The 20,821-nt window shown below is 34.5% G+C and overlaps 3 protein-coding genes across 7 annotated transcripts; 1 reads left to right on the forward strand and 2 right to left on the reverse strand.

Annotated features, from left to right (window-relative positions):
• Nucleotides 1–413: 413 nt before the first annotated feature.
• On the forward strand, nt 414–6,303 carry LOC105639815 (succinate--CoA ligase [ADP-forming] subunit alpha-2, mitochondrial). Its single transcript, XM_012223977.4, has 7 exons — nt 414–709; nt 1,715–1,924; nt 2,398–2,568; nt 2,996–3,119; nt 3,815–3,876; nt 4,293–4,374; nt 5,784–6,303. The coding sequence occupies exons 1-7, from the start codon at nt 479–481 to the stop codon at nt 5,921–5,923; spliced, it is 1,020 nt and encodes a 339-aa protein (XP_012079367.1). The 5' UTR covers nt 414–478; the 3' UTR covers nt 5,924–6,303.
• Nucleotides 6,304–7,018: 715 nt separating this feature from the next.
• Nucleotides 7,019–12,459, reverse strand: LOC105639825 (succinate--CoA ligase [ADP-forming] subunit alpha-2, mitochondrial). Its single transcript, XM_012223989.4, has 7 exons — nt 12,174–12,459; nt 11,368–11,577; nt 10,741–10,911; nt 9,182–9,305; nt 8,510–8,571; nt 8,100–8,181; nt 7,019–7,390 (listed from the first exon to the last, which is right to left on the reverse strand). The coding sequence occupies exons 1-7, from the start codon at nt 12,408–12,410 to the stop codon at nt 7,251–7,253; spliced, it is 1,026 nt and encodes a 341-aa protein (XP_012079379.1). The 5' UTR covers nt 12,411–12,459; the 3' UTR covers nt 7,019–7,250.
• Nucleotides 12,460–12,917: 458 nt separating this feature from the next.
• Nucleotides 12,918–20,334, reverse strand: PARC6 (plastid division protein). Of its 5 annotated transcripts, none has more exons than XR_005177965.2 (13): nt 19,902–20,334; nt 19,581–19,694; nt 19,319–19,456; nt 18,913–19,017; nt 18,700–18,822; nt 18,014–18,382; nt 17,793–17,888; nt 17,516–17,635; nt 17,000–17,065; nt 16,132–16,920; nt 15,377–15,473; nt 13,465–13,636; nt 12,918–13,267 (listed from the first exon to the last, which is right to left on the reverse strand). XR_005177965.2 is itself a non-coding variant. In XM_020681364.3 (12 exons), exons 1-12 carry the CDS (start codon nt 20,208–20,210, stop codon nt 13,545–13,547), a joined length of 2,418 nt encoding a protein of 805 aa, XP_020537023.1. In that variant the 5' UTR covers nt 20,211–20,333; the 3' UTR covers nt 13,288–13,544. The 5 variants fall into 5 exon arrangements, 3 of the variants coding, with proteins under 3 accessions (XP_020537023.1, XP_012079392.1, XP_020537029.1); XR_005177964.2 differs by having other exon boundaries at nt 15,377–15,567; nt 19,902–20,332; XM_020681364.3 differs by lacking the exon at nt 12,918–13,267 and having other exon boundaries at nt 13,288–13,636; nt 19,902–20,333.
• Between the last annotated feature and the right edge of the window lie 487 nt (nt 20,335–20,821).

Consider the following 20,821-nt stretch of genomic DNA (forward strand, 5'->3'; position numbering starts at 1 on the left):
AGTGTGTGTGTGTATAATAAGTGGCGATTAGCATACTTCACTAGCTATGATTTTTTTTTTTTTTTTTTACAATAAAGAGAGCAAAAGCTTAAAAGAAACTAAATAGAGCGGAAATAAATCATGATCTAACTAAATAGATGAAATTAAAGTTGCCATTTTTTTAAAATAAAATAATAAAAAAATAGTGATTAATTAATTGATTTTAATAAGTGTAAATGATTTTTTTACCTTCGGGGTATGCAGATTCAATCCTTGATATTGTAACAATTAATTTCAATTTGTATTTTTTGCGTTGCAGATTCATTGTATATAACATCGAACGGTAAATATATATATATATTAACAAGATAATGGAACAAAGTATTAAGTGTATTTATTTGATTTATAGGAAATAGTAATAATTCTCCCGTAAATATAACACAGCAAATGTAGAATTGAGGCAGTACTAGTAGTTGTAATATCAAAATCAAAGCAACTGATGGCTCGTCAAGCCGTTGCCAAACTACTCGGTTCGATCGCATCGCGCAAGACCTCTTCTTCCTCGTTTTCCCTATCATCATCGGCAAATCATGCTCGGCAATATGCGGCGTCTGCGCCTCCTCCGCCAGCAGTATTTGTTGACAAAAACACTCGGCTGATATGCCAAGGTATCACTGGCAAAAATGGCACTTTCCACACCGAGCAAGCAATCGAATACGGCACCAAAATGGTATATATTCTTTGGAAAAAATTATGGTTGCTGAGAGCTATCGTGTTTAATTCATTTATTGACTCAATTTCGATTTATTTTTTCTTTATTTTTATTAATGTATTAGAATAATTTTTACTTGGATATAATATTTGCAATTCTAACAAAATGTAGAATCGGTGCATTTTTTGAGTGATTTTAGCGCTAGTGTAAATTTTAAAATATAATGATTCTGTTGAGCTTAGTGATAAATTCCAGGACGATGAATGGAATTATGCCCTCGAAGAACCTTATTTGCGCAGTCTACCAGCTATTACCAATTGCTGTTTGTTGCCACCAGTTGGTTTTGGTCGCTAATTAGGGGTCAAGCATTACAACTTTATATATATATATATATATATATATATACATATGTATAAAATTCTCTATTCTATTCAAATGGATTAAAACCAAGTGGAAAAATTTGTTTCTGTTAGCTCCAAATGGTCTCATTGCTTCTTTGCTGAAAAAGATTTCCATTGATTTTAAATGCTATAATCAAATGATAAAAAATAAGACAACTTTTTACAGAAAGTGTTTTTTTTAAGTTCATTTCCATTACAAAAACAAAGACTTCTTTTTCTACATTCCATCATTTTGTTAAATTTTGTTCCTTTCTGAGAATTAATGAGCATATCCCAAGGAAAATGAGTCTTAAAAGATATTAATTCACTTAATTGGAGAATAATAAATTAAATTGCTTTTTTTAAGTCATATTGTTAGACTTAGACTTTGGTACTTAGGAGACTTCCAACTGCTTTGAAAATTTGATTGTTCTCAATGGGAGATGTAAAATGTTGCTGCACATAAAATGTCAGGATTTCAAGAGTTATTTTTTAGCAAACTGAAAATAAAGCTTAACCGGCACTTAAATAATGGAATTATTTTATTTTAATTTTCTCAAAACTTTTCCACATAAGTTTTGTACAAATCTTTTGACTCAATTGTGCATTCTGACATCTTCAAAGTGCCATTTTGTTGACGTAGGTGGGAGGTGTAACACCAAAGAAGGGAGGGACAGAACACTTGGGCCTTCCTGTTTTCAACACAGTTGCAGAAGCAAAGGCTGAAACGAAGGCTAATGCTTCAGTCATCTATGTTCCGCCACCATTTGCTGCAGCAGCAATTATGGAGGCAACGGAAGCAGAGTTAGATCTGGTTGTGTGTATTACGGAGGGAATCCCTCAACATGATATGGTAAAGTAACTTTAAATTTAAATTTCCATCATCAGAAGGTATTCTTTAACTTGACTGACTGGCATAATTCAGTCTGTGTTATATTCCATAATACTACTGATCTCTTACATCGAATGATTTTTGATTTAAACAGTTGGTAGGTTCTGTTCAAATTTGTTGGTTTGAACTTTGATAATTTTTCTTCGAGGAATTTTTTTTTTTTATAGATTTTATTTTACTTGCCCATGTAGATTGTGTTCTTTAAAACTGATGGCTTATGTATTGGGATTTATGAGGCTTTGTCCATAACTCATAATAATTGTTGGGTTTATGATTTTTGAATACTTAATCTTGGATGATAGAATTTATTGAATATCCGGATAGAGTGTTTAGCTCAATATGTACAGTTGATATGTTAGCAAAATTATACAATTAACTTTCTTTTTTTCTGTTGCCATCTTTGTGATGACTTTAAAAGGTTCAACATATTTCAGGTACGTGTGAAGGCTGCGCTTAATAAACAATCCAAAACTCGGTTGATTGGTCCAAACTGCCCTGGTATTATTAAGCCAGGAGAATGTAAGATTGGCATAATGCCTGGGTACATCCATAAACCTGGTCGCATTGGAATCGTTTCCAGATCTGGTACTTTGACCTATGAAGCGGTAAGTCTAATTTTCTTTGTGATTAAAAGTGTGATATATATTTCACTTGTTTATGTGATTTGTTGTTTAGAGGTGAGGTGTCAGAGCCTCATGGGATGAGAATTATTATACATGCTCCCCCCCCCCCCCCCCCCCCCCCGGGTTGTATTTTATTCATCTGTTTATAACTTAAGGGAGAAGGTCATTTTTGTAATTTGATGTAGAGGATAGCTGAAGATGGTGCTTATATTGCATATTTCCACATCTCTCTCCCTCTTCCTCCCTCTTTGTTGTCTTTTAATGCTCTTCTTTCTTTCTTTAACATTTACTAACATAGCACCAAGACTTCAACCCTAAGCCTTTTAATTTCTTCCCAAGGTGTATCATCTCATGAGTTGTTGTGTTTTATTTATTTAGTTCATATATGCTCATTTTTGTTTATTTTCAGGTTTTCCAAACAACTGCTGTTGGCCTTGGACAATCTACTTGTGTTGGCATAGGGGGTGATCCTTTCAATGGGACAAACTTTGTTGATTGCATTGAGAGATTCTTGGCAGATCCACAGACAGAAGGTAAATTATTATGGGAAATATTTGATTCCTTAATTTTGCTTATTTGCAGGGGAGGAATGTTACAGAATTTTGCTAAGAACTTGTACATGCGCATGCAGATGCAGAAATAGGCACAAAAGCACATGCTATTATATGCAAAAATAATATTGCACTAGTTGCTTAGGTGCTAAACATAAAATAGACTTATGCATGGTGCTTTTCATTCTTTTTCAACCTTGCTTTCGTCCCTTCTCTCTCATTTTTGATGATTGCATTTTCTTTGTATTAGTTATTCCGCTATTTTTTTTTAACATATTATTTTGTTTAATAAATTTTTAGAAAATTTTCTTTGCTTCAATCAGGCAACTGCTTTATTATTATTACTTTTTTAAATTTCTTTGTTGTGCTAAATGGAGAAACCTATGGCTCCGGATGTGCCTTTGGCTTTTGACTACCTTGATTGTGTTGCTTGTCCTTGATGACTGGTTCCCTCAATCCCTGGCTGGTATTTTTTTTTCAGCACATTCTTTGTTTTGGCAGTTTCATTACCATAATAGTGAAACAAATATATTTATTTATTTATTGGCAATGGTTGTTTTTCACTGTTCCTTTCTGTTTGTTTTATCTACTAAGATGTGGGCATAATTAATTGCTGTTGAATATTGGAAAGAGATGATATGCTTATCATGCTAAAAAGGTGGTCGTATGCATTTCAGGCATCATTCTTATAGGAGAGATAGGGGGAACTGCTGAAGAAGATGCTGCTAAACTAATTAAGGTAATGGTTGTTAATTTGTCTTGATTCAAGACGAAGCATAGTTCTTAAAGATTGAATAGGTTAGGAGAGAACCTGTTGGGTTAAATCTATTTTTTACCTAATTCAGGTAAATATATTTTAATTCTTTCATTCAGTGTGAATCAATCAAATAACTTGTGGTAATACATATAAATGATAGTGAAAACTCAAGAAAACTCAATAAGGTTGATCTTTTGAGCCCACTTCGTGTATAACGTTTCTGTTATGTGAAAATTTGATTTACAATTCCCAGTATCATGAACTGTCAATTTTTTTGTAATATCTAGGTAATGTAATTTGGCCTTCAGAAAACTATGCCATTATGGCTACCATGCATTATATACAAGTTTGAATTCTAGCAGCTATTTGCTCAAAATGATTCCCTGATCAAACAACAGGAAAGTGGGACTGACAAGCCCGTCGTTGCATTTATTGCTGGACTAACTGCCCCACCTGGCCGTCGCATGGGGCATGCTGGAGGTATAATTTCACGATATGCGATTTATGTATCTTATGCTTGATTTTGTGCACTTCTACGCATTATAATTATAGAGAAATGGTAAGGTAGAGGTAACTCTAACACAACACACAAAATATATATATATATATATATATATATATATATATATATATATATACATGTCCTAGAATTGGACCATACTGCTATCGCAACAGAAGTATATACATAACATTACTAAATATAAAGAACAAAAACCCAATGACAGCCATGCGTTAACCAGACTTGGCTTTATCCCATAACTAACATGCTTAGTTTACTTGAGCACTCCAGCTAAACTACTATGATACCTAACCCCAGTATCCTCCTTGCTGGAATAACAAGCTTGCAAGAGAAAGCACAACATCAAATTTCTTTCAGAAACATCACAGAACCATACTGCTATCGCAACAGAAGTCTCGTCTCATGAAGCTTACTCTACTTTAACTCCCACTTTCCTGGTGTGCAAGATTATGAAGCTTACTCTATGTAGTTGTAGTAAGATGGGAAATTTAAACTTTTGAGTGTAAGTTCTTTCAGAAAACTTCTCCAAGAAAACTGGAACTGGATTTTTGTCTTCGAGTTTGACCTTTCCTCCATATAGACAACTGAAAACCAAAATTTCAGTTTTCTAGTATGCAGACAACTGTTTTCACAGCACGTTTTTCATTGTCTGTTTCATAGTAAGAGGTTTGTTTTCCATTCTGATAATGAGGAAGATTTCCTTGCTTTCTGCTGCTTTTTTGTTGATGGCTTGACTTTGAATCCTAGTCATAATACTTCTTTTACATTCTTTGCTGCTGCTTTTGCATTGATTTTTGGGGCACAAAGACATGTTAGGACTAACATCATAGAGCACCTTTATTCTGCAATTGAACACCTAAATTTTAGTCAACTAGAAAATACACTGAAAATCCTGCCTTCTCTAATTCTTAAGGGTAAAAAGCTCATGATTTATTTCACTAGTTTTAGAATAATGTTATTTAGCCTTGGCTTAGTTGATTTTCAAACTTCGAATGCATCCCATACAAGTTGTGAAGGATTCAGCTGATCTATTATTCCATAAGGCTTAATCACACTAATTTCTCTTCACAGCTTGGGATGATTATGCTGAATGTTTGCTATAGGCATTGCCAAAAAAGAAAAAGAAAAAAACAAAAAAGGAAAAAAGAAAGAAAGATGGCTCAGTGAAGAACAAAACGAAAAAAAATTGTGAAATTACTGACATTCTAATCTCTCCTCAAAAGATATTGCAAGTACTGAAGATTTTCTTTTCTGTTACTGTTAGCAAAACTTGTTATATGTTCAGAAGTGATATGCTCCCATTGAATATTTGCCATTTGCTTCCATGTTTGACATATAATAATAATCGTTTTGGTTTCCACTTGTGCAGCCATAGTTTCAGGCGGGAAAGGTACGGCTCAAGATAAAATCAAGACCCTAAGGGAAGCTGGAGTCACGGTGGTCGAGTCTCCAGCGAAAATTGGACTTGCCATGCTCGATGTTTTTAAGCAGAGAGGTCTGGCAAGTTAGACTGCGCAATTTAGCATCATTGACAATTTAAAGGTTTTTGCTATAACTATGAAATTGATCAACTTTGCCAGAAAAGTTGATATAGTTGATTAAATTCTATATAGTTTTGGGATTGTTCCCCCTTTTTTAGCCAAAAATGTCCAGTCGGTTATGAAATAATTTAGGAGATTTTTCACCAGTCAGCGGATGTTTTTGTCTGATAGATAAGACTGAACAAACCATCTTGGCGAGGTCCATGGTTTGCTTTTATGAAGAGAAGGAAAAACATGAATTGTTTTTCGTATTGTGGTCTGATAGCTTTTTCAGTTGAATTTTAGTTTGATAACAATTCTGTCTTGTAACCTTAAACAACTGATAATAACATGCTTAACTCATTTTAACTCGGTGGTTCACCTTCAGTTTTTTTCATGCTTTTTAATTTTTATTACTATATATTAAATTATGGTCCATATATACTAAAATTCTTTGGATTAATAGCTAGTTTAATATTTTGTTGTCTCGGAACACGATAAAAGGGACGATCCTTTAGGATTATGTCCACATTGCTTGTTGAAGTGCGTGCTGGAAACGCATGAATCAGAAACAAAGTCTAATTTGCCTTGTGGGAAAAAATAAATTCAAATGTATTTATTAAGAAATCCGACCGTGTAGTGGAAAATCATCCAAAACTGAAAATCTCATGTTTCGATTTTTCGGTTTGATTGGGTCGATTGAGAGAATAAAATTTGAAAACCAAAAGAAATAAAACTAACCCAGTTGCATATAAATTTAAGAAGCATAGTCATTATTGAAATATGAAAATATATCATCATGATACATTGACAAATCACATAAATTTCAAGACAAATTTATGCATTAGGTCTAAGAATATCGAATGGAAATTTTCTTACGCAATTCTCAAGCAAATAAGATAAATGCCCATAAGGAATAACTTTAACTCATGTATGCATGAATTTGATGTGAACTTCGTCCCCATATTTCTTTTCCATTTAGCAGAAAAGCTTTAAGATAAAACCCAAAACTTGCTGGTTACAAGAGCAGCTACATGCCTATGAGGAGGGCATATCCCAAGAAATAAGATGAACAAGGAAGGACTTCAAGCTCAATTTCATGCATCTATTTTGTGTTTCCGCAGGGGAAAAAAATTGCAATGGGAGGAAATCTCCTAAATTATTACATAACCGGTGATGTGTTTGGCCAAAATCAAAAAGATGGAACAATCCCATATTCTGGGGAATTTAATCAACAATTATCAATTATATCAACTTTCAGCCAAAAGTGAGCAGTTCGCACGTTCATAGCAAAATCCTTCAATTTGTCAATGAGGCTAACTCACCAGGCCTCTCTGCTTAAAAATATCAAGCATGGCAACTCCAATTTTCGCAGGAGACTCGACCACCGTAGCTCCAGCTTCTCTTAGGGTCCTGATTTTGTCTTGAGCTGTACCCTTCCCACCTGAGACAATGGCTGCACAAATGGAAACCAAAAGGATTCTCATATATCCAAATGTGGAAGCAATGACAAATATTTCAATAGAAGCACATTTCTTCCAAAAAGATATTATATGTTATATGTTTCCGAAAAGAATTTTTACATATTCACTAATGGCAATGCTTGAATCCTTTTACAAGACAAAACAATTCACATTTGCCAACAAGGGAGAGAGAGGGGGTTGAGGAGGTGTTAATTCATTTTAACTGACTGAAAATTAGCTTGAACCAAGAATGACACAAGAAGAAGTGATATAGCAAATCCCCAACTACACAACCGTCAAAGCTGAAATGAGTTGAGTTCATGTAGCAAAATGGTCCAAGTGACATACATTTCACTCCACACTGCAAGAGGATGAAATGCTTAACAGTTTAATATTTTTAGTAGATTTCTGAAAGGGAATCAAACAGGCTCAGGGTATCCCAAATTTCAAGCATTTTAATTCAGGAAATATATTTAAACAAACGTCAAGATAGAGAAAAGGTATGCATGGAGGTCATTCTATTTCTACTATACAAAAATAACAGTAAACAGTTTCACACCAACAAGACAACATATAGATCTATTCTGGTTCAATTCCTAGAAAGGCATTAATGTGCACTAAAAGATAATTCAGGAAAATGCATTGAGTGCCAGTGCAGAAAATAAAAAATAAAATATGTAATTACAAGATGAAAACTTATACCTCCAGCATGCCCCATCCGACGGCCAGGTGGAGCAGTTAGTCCAGCAATAAATGCAACAACAGGCTTGTCAGTCCCACTTTCCTGTTATCAGATCAAGGAATCATTTTCTGGACATAACTACTACAATTTGAACTTTTACAAAATATATGATAGCATTAATGACAGTTTTCTTCTCAAGGCCAAATTACAACATCCAAATAGTATATACAAATTAAAAGTTCACAATATAAGGAATTGTAAAATGAAATTTCATAATAACAGAATTGATATACACAAGTTAATTGATCAATTCACACTGAATGAAAAAATTATAGCCAATTTGCCTGAATTAGGTCAAAAATAGATCTACCTCAACAGGTTGCCTCTCTAAACATCAGTTCATGAGTCGTTATAAATCAACTATGGTTACCTTAATTAGCTGTGCGGCATCTTCTTCAGCAGTCCCTCCAATCTCTCCTATAAGAATGATGCCTGAAACGCATACAAAAATCTTTTAGCATGACAATTTAATCTTCTCTTCACCATAGTCAAGTGCAACTATTTATGCCATGTCTCACTGGACAAAAATAACAGAAAAGAACCGCTACCAAAAAAAAAAAAATTTGTTTCAATGCTTTTGTCATGGGTGATAAATTGAACATACTACTGAAGCTCATGGATTTTGCATCTTAGAATCTAATCTAATAATATTGGAGGAATGATATCCAAATGTTTTAATCTGGAGCCACAGATGTGGCTGATAAATTGTGTAACATTCCAGACCTCAAGATTTTACAGAACCACTGCAATTGTCATGGACGATGGGCAACAGTTTCAAATGAGAGGAGGAAACAGATGGCTGACAAAGAATGACAAGCACCAAATATAAATCCAATTTATCTTTAGCACCAAGGCAACTAAGTTGGAATAAATCAAAGTTAAACTAATACAACAATGGTGTTTGCATATACAAACAATGGTTTTGCGTCTGTTTCGATGTGTGCAAAAACACATATAAGCTCTTCGAGAAATTCTATAATATTAACTCTCTAAAGGCAGTTAAATTAAGGAATCTTGTATTTCCCATAACCATAATATTTACCTTCTGTCTGTGGATCTACCAAGAACCTTTCAATGCAATCAACGAAGTTTGTCCCATTGAAAGGATCACCCCCTATACCAACACAAGTAGATTGTCCAAGGCCAACAGCAGTTGTTTGGAAAACCTGAAGATACATAAAATTAGGATATGTATAAACAACTAGAATAACAAATCACAGAGATACATCAGGGTGCAAAATACATACGATGTAATACCTTAGCACAATCTTAGAATTGAAGTCTTGGTGCTAAGTTATAATGGTGAAAGAAAGAGAAAAGAAAATTGAAGAAAGACAAAGAAAAGGGAGTGGAAGCGGGGGAGAGGCAGGAAGATAGAAAGATGTCTTAAATATGCATATGAGCAACATCTTCAACCTAACATCAATGTACTCAGTATTCTTACCTTAATAGAGTTCTCTCGTATTTTTTTAACAGAAAGGGAACATCTTTTAGCCTTTCTTTCCTCAATATCAACTTGTCTACATGCATTAAGGTTTGAACTCAGAATCCAAATATTGATATTATTTTTCTTATATGGCTCTGCTCTTTCTTCTTTCTCTACAGTTCCACCATAGTCCCTACCTATTTCTGTTCTCTCCTCCCAAATTTTTGTCTTACTACCTTCTTTGGGAACATAAAATACTACATAGGTCTTTTGCATTTTGTATAAATCACACCACTAATATTCTTCACATTAAAAATTACAGCTATAATTTAACAAAGTTTAGTCATGTAAAACTATGCTTTTAATCTCAGATACTAGAACTAAATTGCTCGCAGTTGTTTGATATAATTTGGCATAAACTATCAAATTCTTAATTCTTAAACATTAAAAATTAGTGCCTCCCTCTGCTCAAGCAAGTGTTTCTTCACGCCTTGTACCTCATGCAATAAGAGAACCCACTACCTTGAGAGTTGAGAGAATGTCACACCTTTGTATTACTTGGGTTGGCCAAGGCACTTCTAAGCATACTCCAAAAAGAGAAGTCCATAATCATGTGGAAAAAACTATTTTATCCCACTAGACATGCAAATCCTTTTGTCTGTAAAATCTGATATTCCCTTTTGCAACAAAACAGCCACAGTAAACCTAGCCTGCTTTTCTGTCAACCAGTAAACCTTTTAACACATTCTATACTTGTTAAAATCCGTTGTTCCCAAAACCAGTAAATAGCTTATTCCATATCCGAAAGAAAATTAAGCAATTTAGCTAGCAAAATACAAATATCTCTTAGTAACCCTTTTCACTGATAGTAAGTCATTGGTCTGGGTATTGTTCACCAACAAAAGCTTGGAAGGGATATTTTAGCTTTCCAAATATTGATTAAAACGAACAAGATATTTATAAAAAGGGCTTGCAAGTACTCTGCAGCAAAACCCAGATCCTCTTATCTAGTAATTGGAAGGCCATAATATAAAACATAACAGGGGTTGTGCAGCATATCTAATTAATAATTCTCATCCAATGTCACCTAACAAGAAACTATGAATTACATAAGCAAATGAATGAAATCTATCTCTTATCAACACACTCTCAGTCACAAGAAAATTATGACTTACCGCTTCATAGGTCAAAGTACCAGATCGAGAAACTATTCCAATGCGACCAGGTTTATGTATGTACCCAGGCATTATGCCAATCTTACATTCCCCAGGTTTAATGATACCAGGGCAGTTTGGACCAATCAACCGAGTTTTGGACTGTTTATTAAGAGCAGCCTTCACACGTACCTGAAATATGTTGAACCTTTTATAGTCATTTAAAGATCAACAAATGAAAAACGGAAAGGTAAATTGTTATAACTTTACTAACAGACCAATATATTATCATCCAAAACTGGACTGGATATTCAATAAATTTTATCATCCAACACTTAGCATTAAGAACCATAAACCCAACAATTACTATATGAGTCTGGATAAAGCCTCATAATTCCCATTACATACTAGCCATCAGATTTAAAGAATACAATCTCTGCATAGGCAAATAAAATAAAATTGTCAAAAAAAAAAAAAAAAAGGAAAAGTAGAAGTCCAAAAAATTTGAACACCACCACTGGATTTATGAGATTATTAGTATCAACAAAGGTCATACGTGCTAACCAGTCAAGGTTGCCAAAAGTCAATCAAGTTACAGAATGTACATCCCATATGGTGGAGGAAATTTAAAATATAAAGTTATTTTACCATATCATGTTGAGGAATTCCCTCTGTAATGCACACAACAAGATCTAACTCCGCTTCCATTGCCTCCATAATTGCTGCTGCTGCAAATGGTGGGGGAACATAAATGACTGAAGCATTAGCTTTTGTTTCAGCCTTTGCTTCTGCAACTGTATTAAAAACAGGGAGGCCCAAGTGTTCTGTTCCTCCCTTCTTTGGTGTTACGCCCCCCACCTAAGTCAGAAAAAAAAGAAAAAACATTTGGAAGATGTCAGAATGACACTACCTAGGTAATAAGAGTTGTACAAAGCTGACATGAATAGACTAATGCTTATGGAGTAATAAGGTTATTTCAAGGGCTTAATTCCATCCATGGTCCTTAAATTTATCACTACCTTCAGCAGTCATTAAATTTTAATTTTCATATTACCAGAATGATACTTCAAGAATTAAAGTTGTCTGTCTCTCAGCACTGAAACATATATATGGTTAAATATGCTAAAGTTTTAGTTTACAGAGAAGTATTTTAGGAACGTGCATGCTGTTGTACACTTTTTTCTCCTGAAAACTAATTGGACCTTTGGAGTGGCTCGCATGAAAAGGTTCAATCCAGTAAAATCCATTACCAAATCAGGTTAGAAATTAAACTAATAACATCTATTTTGCCATTCCTCTTCTGCTTGAATCTGCTAAAACGGTAATTCGCAAGGTGAGTTTCCCGATTAAGAAATGTTCTACTATTTCTTAAGCCTTCTCAGTCCACACTGAAATCAAAATTACGATCTTCTATACATATAAAGCAGAAAAAAAAAAAAAAAAAAAAGGAATACCATCTTAGTGCCGTATTCGATGGCTTGCTCGGTGTGAAAGGTACCATTTTTGCCAGTGATACCTTGGCATATCACTCGGGTGTTCTTGTCAACAAATACTGCCGGAGGAGGAGGTGCAGCCGCTGCCGCAGCATATTGTCGAGTCTGAGTAGCCGACGACGATAGCGAAAACGAGGAAGGAGAGGGTTTGCGTGATGCGATCGAGCCGAATAGTTTGGCAACGGCTTGACGAGTCATCGCTTGCTTTGATTTTGAAATTTACAGCTGCTGCTACATTCTACATTTGCTTTTATATTTATATTTAGGATTCAACGCTACCCCCTCTAAAAGGAGACTGACTCGTGGACCGGTCACTTTTTTTTTTTTTTTTTTTTTTCCCCTCCTGTGAATGGTAAAATAATTTCAAACTTTGATCCTAAAAAATATAAGTAACATTTTCTAAAACATGTAACATTTGTATTTTAACTTTTTTATATATAACTTTTAGGAATTATATAGTTTTATATTAATTAAGTATAAAAAATGAATTATTAATGTTCAATTCTTGTAAAATATTAAAAAAAAAAAAAAATCAATGTGACTAGATTATGTAAAAAGGAAAAATTATTCAAATCCATTTAATAAATTTAAATGGTCAATCTTTCTTTTTGTAAATGATCCACATTCTTTTTTTTTTCTCTCTTTTTTGGTTTTCCTTGTTCAATTTCCTCTCATGTATTACCTGCAAATAAATAAATATGAAGCTTTTACAAATGCAAAAACTTTATTTAAGTCATGCCCATTGAAAGAAAGTACATAATTTCCAATATCCTGCTATAAATTTCAATATCTCCAGAACAGAAAATCAGTTTCCAGAATATTTTCTTCTGAAATTATTTTTCACAAACAAATTTATTTTCTTGAACCAATGAGGCCAAGCGTCTGGAATCTTTAAACTTGATTATCAGCATTACTCTTCCCACATTAGACATATTCAGACTTCAAATTTAAAAATTCATCTAGACAATTCAGGTATGTTTCATAATCAAGCTTCATCCATCTCCTGTAATCATTCTTTTTCATTTGTATTCTCCAAATGTCATCAGATCAAGATACTGCACAAGCAAACAGATACTTGAAAGGAAATTCTCGACCCGGTCATGGAAGCTTTCTGAATTAAACTTCAATTTTCTTGGTAAGCATCCATTACAACCCCTTTTTGCAGCAAACAGAATCATACTATTCATTTGATCTACCACTACATTAAAAAGAATCATTGTCACCCTATAAATTTACAATACTGTAGGTCTACCTGTGTGAAAACTGGGGATGGAAAAAACATGTTAGAATAACATTAGTAATCGTTGCTGGCTATGCTTTCCACAACAGGGCTCAATTATCATGACGGCGGCTTAATATCACCATTGCAAAACTTCCATGATCCATCTTCTTGCCTTTTAAGAACGTAATGAATTTTATAGATGCTGCATTGAGTCAAAGTTTAGAATAGAAATTGTCAAACCTGATAAGGTATTATGCAAGGACAATGGGAAATTATTTAAGAACAGTACCAAAGTCATGCAAATTGAGAGAGAGAGAGAGAGAGAAAGAGAAGGTAACTTTCAATTGTCTACTATATTAGGTAATTGAGGATTTGAGCTGATTGAATGCCAAGTTACAATCCTCTAAAATTTTCAAACTTTCAAGCCAAAAACAAATCTGAAAGGTAAGTTCAAATTTAATTTAGTGTCCGATGGCTCTGTGTTTGAACTGCTTTTGCAGTATATTTAGAACTTCACAAACCATAGTCTGGAAGACGCTAGATCTTTTTTAGCTTTTCCGAAACCATGATTTTCCTAAAGCAGTCAAAAAATTTTAGAAAACAGTCTAAAAATAATTGGCTTAGTTTGATAAGCAGCTTCAAACTAATGCACAACAAACAAATCCTAAGGAGCTTTTGTAAATGTAGAATCTCACTTAACCTGGAATTTCAAAAGAGATTTAAACAAATGTATAATCTTACGTAATTTTACATGGCATCTTCCATTCTCCATGGTTGTTTTTCTGAACTATTAAAAGAGAGTCCATTCTTCAGCATATTCTTAGAAATTCAGTGTTGGCCGATCAAAATCCCTTTTCAATTTTGCTCTTCTTGTGTAATGATATACAGTACACACTGATGAAGGTAGTAAAAGAAGATTTAGTGACCAAAACTTTGAAGATATATCCCCTAAATTGAGTGGTAAGATGAAAATTAATCTACATAGCTAGACTCAACTATTTTGAGATTAAAAATTTGAGTTATTTTCCTTGTAAGGTTTACTTTCTGATGCTCTTAAGGTTGACACTAAAAAAAAAAAAAAAAAAAAAAAAAAAAAAAAAACTATTATAAAATCATAACTTTGGAAAAGAGTGAGTGACATCACGAGGAATTAAAATTCATCTGACATCAATTATATGTAAAACATTCCTTTCTTTCTTCCTTCTGTAGCTCTCTTATGTTCAATAATACACATCAAGTAAATCCATATGTACACAACCTAAAGAACTAGAATGGCTTATCAAAAGATTTATCACATTGATGTAAAATTGGATGTGAAGGTGAGGCTTCTCTCTTAAATTTTCCGTCAGAAAAGTACTAGTAATTACACAAAAGAGGCACCTATGAAATCATTATCTTAGTTCTATAAACTTTTACAATTCATCATCATGGTGTAGGATTATTTTCTGCTGTGATGTTTGTGTTATATATATATGAACTATTACTTCTTATCGATAAATAACAGAATGGCCGAGATTTTCATGATTACACATTAACCATCCACAGCAAAGAGTTTCAGTATATCCCATTTTGCAGCTCTATGATTTTTCTTCAAAGCGTACTATTTCACAAATTATTGTGCCAAGATGGCAATTGATTTCGGAGGTGAGCAAAGTTCAGTTAAAACCGAAAAACCAATACGAACTGATCTAGTTCAGTTTTTTGGATATTCACTGCAATTTTTGGTTTGAAATTTTAGATAACTTCAGTTTCAGGTTTTTGTAAGGTTATGCAAAATATGTGATTTCACCCAAAATCAATCTGAATTTTGATTTAAGAAAAAAGGAAAGTTGGGTCTCCAGTTTTTGCAGTTTGGTTCAGTACGGAACCGAACTGTGCATTTGCACATTAATAAAATTGATTCAACCAAAAAAAATAACCAAGAAGCACAACATAAACTTACCTATAATAGTTTGGGTTCTTTTGCTGAGATTCATCAACAAGCTCAGCTGCTTCCTCAAGGACAGCTTCAATTTCTGCGAGTTCCACACCATATCCATCTGAAAAAATGTCAGCTCGCAGCACAGACAATTGCAGCAAAACAAATCTCCAATAACAAGGTCTGGCTTTTGCTTCATTGGCCAAAGCTTGCCACTGTGAACCAAACACCCAATCACAGTTAATGGTTTTATAACAGCTTAAATACTTCAGAGAAGAAATTTTTAGGAACATTCCTCCAGAATCTTATCAAAGGAGGGGCAGTATCAAGGTCTGAATGTTTGTAAATAATGAAAAGCAACAGGACTTAAATTCCACTAACAATAATTCAAAATTTGCAGGAACTCAACATTGATTATTTCATTTTCGAAATTTCTAGTAAGTTGATGAAACTCCATGCTTCCATGGTTTTTATCTGATTTTTAAGTAATGTTCGAACTGCAATTCAAATTGTGAGTTTGATCATCAGCATTCAACATACCAGCAAACAGCATCAACCATGTTTCGACCAATATATTAGATAACCTGTCGAATCAGACACTTACAACTCCAGGAGAACTAGTTACTTTATTATATCTAAACAAAATGTTACTGGATTGATAGCTTATCATCATCAGGAAACCAACCAAAGTTGTTTCTTTTAGCCATTTACTCAACTCAAAATTCTGAGATAGATAACTCAATGTTGATTGATGCTAATAGCAATCCGTATTAGTTTACCTGAGCCAGCATCGACTCATCAAGGACTTTGGAGAGGCTATGGATTTCATGGTTGGGCCCGAGAGCTTCAGCTTTAATTGCTTGCCATTGCTTAACAAGTGCTTCAGCTTCTTCAGCAGGCATCTGCTTCCTAGATAATGTGCGTGGTGCCAAATTAGCAGCAAGCTCTGTGTTCTTGTATTTTCTAAGATCTGACTCTTTCTGAAACTGCATCTTAACCATTCCCAAGAGCTTCTTGATCCTCCTGGTAACGCTACTCTCCCTAATATAAGCAGTCCCAGCATTGCAATCAAGAGAGGGATCTGTCGTATAAACAAGGGAACTGTTGCTTGTTCTAGGTTTGCTGGAGGCAAATTTAGATGCAATCCTTATCTTTCTTAAATTCATACAAGACAGCTTAAAGCTAAAAAGTGCAAAGCATCCCAGTACAGCTACAAAAGTTATCTTTCCAATCAAATTGCTTTGGGCCAACCAACTTCCCCAACTTATACTGTGAACTGCACTAAGATTTCTTTCAAATTGAACAGATGGTTCACTAACATTGCCTCCACTATCATTCTTCCCTGGTAACAATGAGCTTCGCAAATCAGTTGCAGCTAACTGCTTAACAGCAGTCCCAAGATGTTGGGTGGAGTTCATATTTGAAAAAGACTCGACATGATCCATTCGTTTCATTGCAATATCAGACACCAGTCTGTGGTCTAGAGCAGGATTGATTTGTTGAGATATCCTCTTTTCATTACTTCTCTTGCTTCCTGAAGTCCTCTTTTCATCACCAAAAAACTTAACCTGTTGAAACATCTTTTTGTAACCAATATTTCCTGCTAAAACAACGGTTATTATTTATAAACATATTCACGAGTCTCACCATAGATGGAGAGCAATCTCTAGTATCTGGAAAGACAACAAGCACAGCATCCTTTAGCCATGTTTCCTGGTCAAGTTCAGTATGCATTCTGACATGAGAAAATGTCAAATATTCAAAAAATGCATCAAGAACAATTAAGATTAAAACATAGAAGTTTCCAAGGGGGATGTAGCACCATTATCACAATTATCATCCAGCAAAACATGAAACAAAAGATAACAGAGAAAACACACACACACACACATGCACGCACGCAAGCATATAAGTTAGAATTATATTTAGAATGCATTTCCGCACATCGTTTCTGAGTTCCTACATTTCGGCATTTTAGTTTCCCATGCAACATAAATGAGTCAACATAGAGAACCGAAGTAACATTTCCTATTAACAGCATCAAATCCAGTTCCAAGAAGTGTGGCCATACATCAAGTCCGATCGATCTAGCTCTCCACCTAAAGTTGCTTCAAATGCATGAGCTCATGGACAACTAATGAATCTAGTATAGAAAAGGCATACCAATGATAGTTTTACATCAGAGACATCTTTTGTATCCTTCCCTGGAAGTAAACTTCGTGAAGCCGGATTGGAGTTCAATTCTAGCTGATGCAGCTTTTCAACAGCCTGGGCCTCAGTACCCTGAATATCAAAATGTAAATTTTGCTGTAGTATTACGGCTGAAGAAAGACTAGAGAAAGCAAGATCAGGGAATAAGAAAGGATATGAATTGCACACCACTGTAAACCAAGTTACAGATCTGAGGTACACTAGAAGAGTTATGATGAATAAAATATACCTGGCCAAGAAGAAACGAGCAGAGAGCTTCCTCAAATTTCAGATCAATCCCTTCTGATGTCATCAAACATTCACTTATAAGTTTTGCTTTGCTGATCTAGATAATGACAAGAAATTCAGCAAGGTCAAACACAGAGCTGTTTCATGAAACCTGAATATCGATACCTATAAACATTATAAGATCAAAACAACTAATGAAAAGAGGCAATCTTCTACTTATACCAACTCCTTTTGCTTGCTTGAAAAACCAACAGCAACATGAGCAATTAGTGCAACATAGAAACAGTTGAAGTCGATAACAATCCTTTGGTTCTGTGATTCAATTGATTTTTTATTCTTGCGAACAAGGGCTAGATCATCCCAAGGAATGAGATCAACTATTTCTGTAGCCATGAGCCTATGAAGAGCTTGGCTCAGAAAGCATGGCCAGTCTTGAACCCTGCACGATGTTTCCACATCAAGTCCCTGCCTTAGCAACTCGCGCAAGGCTGCAATAGCTCCTCGTCTGCGTTCAGCATTGTCAGGAGAGTGTGGCATGCCTAATAATTCCAATGTGCAAGCAGGTGCAAGCTCCTCCAGAGATTCTTCTATCTGAAAGCCAAAACCAAGAACTTTACAGCAGACAGGGTGAGAATAAATGCATGACAAGAAACAAGTTCCTGATATGAACCATATGCTTTCCATTCCTCTTTATAAAATGTCCTAGAACTAAAAATACAATGAATGAAATATTTATTTCCTCCCTTCATTAACAAGAGAATGAGAAAACTTGGATAATTTCAACCAGAAGTTCACAACCTCGATTTATGGAACAAACAACATAAGAAAATGCCAACATATGCAGAACCAATCCAGAACATTATAGAATCCCCAGATCATCGGATACAAAACAACAGAATAAACAATACCTCAGATAGCAATGCCATCTTGCCAAGAGATATTTTACTCCTAAGAAGACACTGAGCCCGAGCAAGAGCTTCAAATCCTCGGGACACTTTATTCTTCTCAAAGCCACTCTTTGCAATTGCACACTTCAAGAAAGCGCCTATGATAAGAAAAGGAGGAATAACAAGGCTGCTACAACAATTTGATTCAACTCCCTCTTAGCTAGTCTGTCTTACCTCTGCTAATGCCATAGATAGAAGTAAATCATGAACATATGGCTTAGAATCAGGACATTGGAGAGCTTCCCGGCCAATATCCAGCACTAACTTGTCTTCTCCAGACTGGATTAGAGATATATATCTCATTAAGTAGGGAAATGCTTAGCAATAGGGAACTTTACCAAATTGGCCAACAACAACGATGCTATCAATAAATAGTGATCCGAGGAAATAGAAAAGGATAATAATGCCGTGTCAGAAGTGATAAGAAGAAACAAATGATCCAGAAGTAAAGGCCAAATCAACTCTGAGAAACCAGACAGCCACCACTAAAGGGATTGCTCTACTCATAAAAATGTTAAAACATTTGCTCCACAAAAACTACCTCTAGTCAGGAAATAAACATGACAGTGAAGACTTGTACCTCTTGAAGTAAGCAAAGAGCACCAGGCAACCAAGCCCATGGAATTCGAAGAGAAGATTTAGGTGGGATCTTCTCTTTCACATTCCCAGCGTATTCAGGCTCAAAAAGAAGTTTGTCTCTTACGTCCATTAGAAGCTCCTGCAAATCAAAATATGAGGCAGAAAATATAAAAATACAAAATTCTACCTTCAACTCATAAACAAAAAAATAACTTCGGTTAACACATGAAAAGAACAGGAAAGTTTCACCCTCAATTTTCTACCTTACGAGATATAACAGCATCCATAGTATAACCTTCCTCTATGTCAGCACTTTTCAATTGCATCACTGCCTTAACAATCTCATCTTTCTCTGATTGATCAGGAACACCAAGCAGCTGTAGGTTTAACCAAAAAAAAAAAAAAAATCCAGAAACCAAATTGCAAACAGTTGAACAAGACAACGTAAAAGGCAAATTCCCATCCACATTTTTTACGTTTTTCTCCAATTGGCTAAATCAACAAGGCCATGTAATACATTTTTCTGCAAAATAAACAGCGTATATCAAAAAATTATATATAAAAAATAGTGTTTTTGTTATGACCTGGTAACAACTGACGGGAATTTCAACGAAGGCGGTGGTGGTGGTGGTGGTGGAAGTACGAGCAGGAACATTATCGACAATGCGAGTATCAGCGGCGTTAAAAATGGACTGGGTGATTGTGAAATCAGCGTTCCCAAAAACCCTTGAAACAGAAATGGCGATTCTTGTATTGGAAAAACCCAAAGGAAAAGCATGTTTTTGATCTCTGTTGTGGAGATGGTTTATGTAATTGAGACAGAAACAGGAAGAAGAGGGAGAAGAAGGAAGAACTTGAAGAGTTGGTATCGGATTCGGATTAGGCAATGCCATTTGCTTCTGCCTCCTAAAGAATTAACATTCAACTATTATAGCTCATCACAGATTTGCACACTCCTACTCTCAGTTCATGCTGCCATTGCACTTTTCACCCATTTCTTTTCTTTTCTTTTTTCTTCTTTTTCCTCTTTATACACTTAAACACTTAATTTATTTTTAAAATTAACATTTTTTACATTTTATTAATAATAAAGAAGAATATTTATAATTTATGTTTTAAATTAATTTTAGATTTTAGATTATTATTAACGGAGGTAGTAGTATATATTTTATTTTATTTTATTTTATTAAAAATAGAGAAAAAAGTGGTCCCAATTTTAAAATGTCTTTAAATTAATTTTAGATTAGATTAAATATTTAGTAAAATTTTGTTTTTTATTTTTTTTCCTTATCAGGTGATGACGATGATGCTTTGTTGTTCGCAACAAGAAACATATCTTGGGCTGGACAAACCAAGAGTGTACATAAGCTTGTTTATGGGTAAAATTATATTTAGATACCTAGATTATATCCTAATAGCTTTACGAATATAATTGTTGAAGAAAATTATTAGAAAGTTGGAAGTAAGAAATTAAATTCAAGAAATTATTTGATTCCTGATGTCC

Source organism: Jatropha curcas, chromosome 9, assembly GCF_041381405.1.
Source record: "Jatropha curcas cultivar XTBG-Jc1 chromosome 9, XTBG_Jcur_1.0, whole genome shotgun sequence".
NCBI lineage: Eukaryota > Viridiplantae > Streptophyta > Magnoliopsida > Malpighiales > Euphorbiaceae > Jatropha > Jatropha curcas.

Coding starts and splice junctions, on each gene's coding strand:
- PARC6 (XM_012224002.4), bottom strand. CDS start 20,210: ATGGCATTGCCTAATCCGAATCCGATACCAACTCTTCAAGTTCTTCCT. Junction 19,457..19,580: donor ATGCTGTTATATCTCGTAAG/GTAGAAAATTGA, acceptor TTTGATTTGCAG/GAGCTTCTAATGGACGTAAG. Junction 13,637..15,376: donor AAGAACCCAAACTATTATAG/GTAAGTTTATGT, acceptor GACTCAATGCAG/CATCTATAAAATTCATTACG.
- LOC105639815 (XM_012223977.4), top strand. CDS start 479: ATGGCTCGTCAAGCCGTTGCCAAACTACTCGGTTCGATCGCATCGCGC. Junction 710..1,714: donor TCGAATACGGCACCAAAATG/GTATATATTCTT, acceptor TTGTTGACGTAG/GTGGGAGGTGTAACACCAAA. Junction 3,877..4,292: donor ATGCTGCTAAACTAATTAAG/GTAATGGTTGTT, acceptor ATCAAACAACAG/GAAAGTGGGACTGACAAGCC.
- LOC105639825 (XM_012223989.4), bottom strand. CDS start 12,410: ATGACTCGTCAAGCCGTTGCCAAACTATTCGGCTCGATCGCATCACGC. Junction 10,912..11,367: donor GAATTCCTCAACATGATATG/GTAAAATAACTT, acceptor AACATATTTCAG/GTACGTGTGAAGGCTGCTCT. Junction 8,572..9,181: donor GGTAGATCCACAGACAGAAG/GTAAATATTATG, acceptor TATGCGTTTCAG/GCATCATTCTTATAGGAGAG.